At 37.8% G+C, this 6,186-nt stretch overlaps 1 protein-coding gene across 1 annotated transcript; it reads left to right on the top strand.

Annotated features, from left to right (window-relative positions):
• Positions 1-920: 920 nt before the first annotated feature.
• arl6ip5a (ADP-ribosylation factor-like 6 interacting protein 5a) lies at positions 921-5,944 on the top strand. The gene is given in 3 exon segments (NM_001303843.1): positions 921-1,109; positions 4,419-4,636; positions 4,764-5,944. Coding segments are annotated over 3 exon segments (573 nt in total). The 5' UTR covers positions 921-930; the 3' UTR covers positions 4,940-5,944.
• Positions 5,945-6,186: the final 242 nt, after the last annotated feature.

Here is a 6,186-nt window from a genome sequence, read left to right as displayed (position 1 = left end):
AAAAAAAAAACTATTCTACACGCCGCAGTGAATGTATTGTAGGAAATGTCAAGGAAGGTGGATAGAGTAATTATATGCAAAGAAATCAAGGGGCACTCTGTATTTGCAATTGTTGCTGGTGTTTTACTCCACCCATTCCATTGGCCACAATGCAACTCAATGGATATGAAATACATATTGGCCTATAAAAAAAAAACTATTCTACACGCCGCGGTGAATGTATTGTAGGAAATGTCAAGGAAGGTGGATAGAGTAATTATATGCAAAGAAATCAAGGGGCACTCTGTATTTGCAATTGTTGCTGGTGTTTTACTCCACCCATTCCATTGGCCACAATGCAACTCAATGGATATGAAATACATATTGGCCTATAAAAAAAAAACTATTCTACACGCCGCGGTGAATGTATTGTAGGAAATGTCAAGGAAGGTGGATAGAGTAATTATATGCAAAGAAATCAAGGGGCACTCTGTATTTGCAATTGTTGCTGGTGTTTTACTCCACCCATTCCATTGGCCACAATGCAACTCAATGGATATGAAATACATATTGGCCTATAAAAAAAAAACTATTCTCGGTTTTTTGTGGTGTCTACATAATAAATAAAATACATTTGTCGTAAACTTCCAACGAATTATAATGCCACAAGTCCAACTATAAAAATATTTAACTGTCCTTGACAAAAGATATACATAGGTGATATATGGCTCATTTAAGGTCTAACACCAGGTATAACACATCATCATACAAATTATAAAACGTCTCAGCATGCTGGTTAAATGACTGCGTTTCATCCTCAAAATGTTCAGATCGGTTCGGACAGCTCTCGCGAGAGAAGGGGATTTTTTTGTGACAGTTTCAATTTGGGAGTCTGATCTTCCGTTTTCCGCAACCTTTTGTAAAATATTGAATCTTTATGTACAGTAGCAAATGGCTAAAATGGAACTCACACCGATTAGACCCTGGGATGATTTTTTTCCAGGTTCCGACCGATTTGCAAAACCCGATGTGAGAGATTTACCCAAATGGAACAAAAGGGTTGTTAACAACTTGCTTTACTATCAGACAAACTATCTGGTGTTGGCAGTCATGGTGTTCCTGATAGTGGGGTAAGTAGCATGGGACACGGTCCTTCGTTTATATAGAGAACATACAATCTCGAATATTGCAAGCCATCGTCTCCTTAACTGTTGACATCAGTAAAAGCTACAGTCTGGTATTCGATTTATACCTGAATGGAAGCCCCGACACTTTGATATTGTTTGGTGTTTCTTATTTCGCTTTCTGTTACGTTGACCACGGTTGAAGGCTTACTTAAGAGTCTAAACATAGTTTCTTACATCTGCTGTGCCACGTTGCAGCTTTAGCATAATCATGCCCTTTTTTACTCAGTAATCCTACTCCTTCCATTGCCATATCAAGGTTGGCATTTGACACACTGTTACGCCATTTGCTCGACTGTGCATGATTGGTATACCGAAGCCCTGAGACAAGTGGGTATACAGGATGTGGACACAGTTTTGAGACTCATGTATTCCGTTCCCCTGACTTGCATATGTGGTTAAGGCTTTTGTTTATGTTTGAGTAATTACGCTCATGTTGAATTTATTTTATTTCACAAGGCATTTAGAAACTGAATATAAAGTCTTGCTATTGTTTCATTTACCTCTAGGTTTTTACAAATGGTGGAACAAAGTGGTAACCTGTCATGACAAACAGTTGAAGGCAGGAATGCCTTTAGAAGAAGTCACTGGAAGGTTTCCACTTTGTTCCACCACGTTTTTATAAATAGTAATCAGTTGGCTAGACTGATTATGATGACACTGTTGCTATGGTGGGCAGCTACTAATCTCTTCAGATATCAGCTGCTGTTCAGATAACAGGAAAATAAAAGGGCACCAATGGACAGCTGTATTTATTGACCGGGTGTTTGGAAAAGTTGGAGTCTGTGTAACTAATGTCATCACGACCAAAGTAGGAGACAGATCATTGGAAATGATAACATTCCTTACATTACTACATAGGATTTGTCAAAACAACAGTGCACTTGGAAATCAATTTATCCCCAATAGGTAATGGATGTACTACACACAGACTAATCAAAACATGATTTACATTTATTAAACAAATCCTTTTTACACAAAGTTAATAAAAGCTTATCCTCGATCAATACCTACAAAGGATAATGTTGTAAAACATTATGTTTCATCTTGTTAAGAGTAACACGGAATTCCAACTCACACTAGAGGATCCAATGCAATAATTTATTTTTACCAGCATTTCAGTAGGCCAGTATACCCTTGATTCGGGTATTAAAACGTTGGTAATAAGAAATTATTGCATTAGAGCACAGGTGTCGGGTGATTCCACAGAGGGCCTAGTGTATACTGGTTTTCTTTAAAATTGGTTCCCAGTTCAGACCTAAATAAACAGGTGAGGGTAGGAGCTAACAATTAGTGACCAATTAGTGAATTATTTAATCAAGTACAATCTGAGAACGAAAACCTGCCCTCTGTGGATCCGGGTCGACACTTGTGTGTTACAGCCTTTAGTGTATGGTTGTTCTACACTGCTTTCCTAACCATGTTTGCTTGTCTTCTGCTGTCAGAGGCAGGGGTAGGTAGAGTACTGAAAATCTGTACTCAAGTAAAAGTACTGTAACTTGTCCTAAAATGTACTCAAGTAAAAGTTGAAGTACCACCTGAAAAAAACAACACCACTCAAGTAGGATTAAAAGAGTACTTGGTCAAAAAAGTACTTGAGTACTAGTTACATTATTTTGTTCAAGACATTAGCGCCAGAGTAACAACAAGGAAAAATGATTTAAGAAATAAACACAAACTTTTTTAATGTTTGAATAGGAATTTTTTTTATAGTCATGCAGAATAGAAAACGAAATAAATTGCTAAAATAAATCTGTATTTCTATTACTAATCTGTGTTGCAAATAAGATTCTTGCGAATTAAGACCATCATACATGTTACTGTTAAAAAAATTAAATAATCTCTTGTCAATCAAATATTTGTTATTAGTAAGTCAGGTCTTGGGGGCAATGACTGACTGCATTGCAACTAAGCATCTGGTTAGCAGCGCTTGCTTTCAACTAAAATCTAGCTAGCCAGACTTGGTATGTTGCTAACTAAAGTGTATTACTAAATAATAAAGTTCGAGTCAAGCCCAATCATTCACTAATACAAATATACTAACAAGCTGTACTGTTATATGTTGTAAGTTAGCTAGAATATTACATTATAGTTAGGATATTTTACTGCATTTCGTTGTACTGTACTTGTATTTGTTAAATGACAAAAAAGTTTAATAAAAAAAAGGTTATAATAGGATTTAGCTGGCTAAGTAGCGCGAGCCGGCTCGCTCACTTTACCTCTATGTGCTTGCGGAGGTATGATGAGGTTTTGAAAGCAGAGATGGTTGCGTGTTTGGGAATAAAAAGAAAAAATGTCATGATGACTGTGTTGCCTATTTTAAATTTATGTGGAAACATGTCGTGCAACTGTGGCCAGGGATTGGAATTCCCCTCGTCAACGTCCTCCAATTGACAACTCTCCATCTCGGTGTCTGTCATTTAATTAGGTACGTCTGTGCTCGAACTCCGATGCAGATTTAAAGGAGCTGGAGGGAACACATCACCACAACCTCAAATCACGAAACAAAAAAACTCAATATCTTTTGACAAACGACTGAAGACAAAATTCTTACGAAAGAATATGTGAAATGTAACTGAGTAAAGAGTACTCTTACTCAAGTATTTAAAAATAATAATAATCGTAAAGTGTACAGCCCCCCTAATCTCATTTGCGTTAATATAATCTCATTTGCGTTACCACCCCTGGTCAGAGGATAGTTACAAGCATGACAAAAGTGTTCTCCAGAAACTACTAAAAGCCCTTTCTCATTGTAGTTTTTGCATGAATAAATTTTGTCTAACAGGCTTTGGTTAATTATCTGATAAAACTGTTTCTACATTGATCCTCGGATCAGTCATAACAAAGACTGTAAAAATGGGTCCTGATGCATCTCAGCTTGGCACTGGGCATTAAGCATATGAACTGGGGCTAAAACTCTGTGACAGACACGCCTCCTGTGTACTTGTACATCAAGCTGCCTCCTGTCACAGAAACCTGATCAGGCTCAGACCAAGCCTAAGCTATTTTGATGAAGATTTACCTCTGTAATAGTTGACTATAATCTTTGATTCTATTCTTATTGTGATCATCATTAATGACAAATGTTTCGTATAAAATACAGTAATGCTTTGTGTTGGAAAAGTTCAGTTGTTGTTTTGACAGTCTTTCCCCACTAGATGGTGCCCATAACTACATGTCAGATCAACTTTTGCATTCCACCCAGCCAGTGCTTGACTGTACCCTTTCATTATGTTATGCTCTGTTCCCCGGCAGGTTCCTGAATCCTATTGGGATGTTCATGGGCATGGCGGTGGTGTCACTGGTCTTCCTGGGATCCGTGTGGGCTGGCGAAAATAAAGCCATGATCAAGGACTTTAAAAAACAGAACCCCACATTATTTGTTATGGCCGTGATGGTAGCAAGCTACTTCCTTATGTCCCTCTTTAATGGCGTCATGGTCTTCATTTTTGGGATCACATTTCCTCTTCTCTGTATGTTTTTTTTTAAATATATTCTTGCGTTTCTTAAGATTACACTTGATCATGCCACCCCATTTGTTCTAGGCAGAATGATGTGCATATTAAGGATATTAATGTGATTTATTTCTTTGGATTTCAGTGATCTTTATGCACGCCTCACTTCGCCTTCGCAACATGAAGAATAAACTGGAGAATAAGATTGAGGGAGCGGGCCTAAAGAAGTCCCCCATGGGTATTGTCCTGGAGGCGCTGGGACAGCAGGAAGAGAGCCTACAAAAGATCCATGAATTCCTGGAGGGAAAACTGAAGGAATGATGAGGACACATGCCCAGTCCCTGTGTCGTCGTAGGGTTCCCATCAGCCCTCCTGGCCTCTGGTGGGAAAGCATGCATTTGCACACTCCCTTTTAGCGTGCAATCTCATTGCATGCAGTTAATGTCGAATGGGAATGATTATACATCTCGGTTTTCTAAACCATCAGCTGCAAACCATATAGTCTATTGGAAATGCAGGTGTACTGTGTTTGTTTAGACTAGAGAACATGTGAGAACAAATCACAAGCTTTAGTTTTACCTCAGGATATTTGTTACTCCACCCAGAACTGCTAAGGTCGCTTCTTACCTCAATACTTTCTCACATACTTGCTAAGTAACATTGCAAACATGTTGTACATAAGTCTTCCCCTTTGAATAACCTCACTGTGTCCATGGTAGTTGGACAAATGTTTCTGAATCCTTTTGAAATATTTATATTTTGTGACTTTTGTAAATATACAGTGACACATTGAAAACATGGTGGTAAAAGCTAAACTGTGTCAGATTGTCACTTGGTTTGAAACAACAGAAACTATATTGTTCCATGAAATAATTCACAATTATATGGCAACGTAAGCAGTAGAAAATTAGCTTTTTAAAATACAGTACATTCACCCTTTTATTGATGAAAACATTACAATGTGAAGTTTAATTTGTGAAATGCAGAAATGAACCTCCTTTACTAAGTTTCACTATCTGTTTGTATTTGTCTTAGTGCTTGATAAAGTATCTGTGTAATCCACTCTTTAACATATTATGCTTAATTATTAGAGTTAGAAATAGACAGTCTTGCTTATGAGTTGGGAAATACAGTTAAATGAAGTTGAAATAAGTATGCAGTTTCACTGCCAAACTATTCTGAAGGGTTTCAAGTCTTTAGTTTTGTACCAGGTGTTTCTTCTCACTAAATTCCACAGTTTATTTAACCACAACATAGGATGGAAAGTAGAATGACGTTCTACATGCCACGCTGCAAAAATAAAAAAGTATGATTGTGAATTTCAGGATCAAATGGTCTTTGATGTTTGATTTTAAACTTTAAAGGAATGTGTGGTCCTAACCTCTGTCCATCAGCATCCAGTCAGAACCTCCCACAGTTCATCTAGTGCATTGTACTGTTCCTCCAGCATGATGGATGGCCTGTCTTCTGATTCTGTCTGGTGCTAATCAATAAGCTGGTAGTGAAGAGCCGTGTTGCATTCAGTGACAGTGGACACATCTGTAGTCAATCAGCCCCCAAACTCTGGA

Source organism: Esox lucius, chromosome 17, assembly GCF_011004845.1.
Source record: "Esox lucius isolate fEsoLuc1 chromosome 17, fEsoLuc1.pri, whole genome shotgun sequence".
NCBI lineage: Eukaryota > Metazoa > Chordata > Actinopteri > Esociformes > Esocidae > Esox > Esox lucius.
The sequence above is the reverse complement of the archived record's forward strand: the minus strand, read 5'-3'. Positions and strand labels throughout refer to the sequence as shown.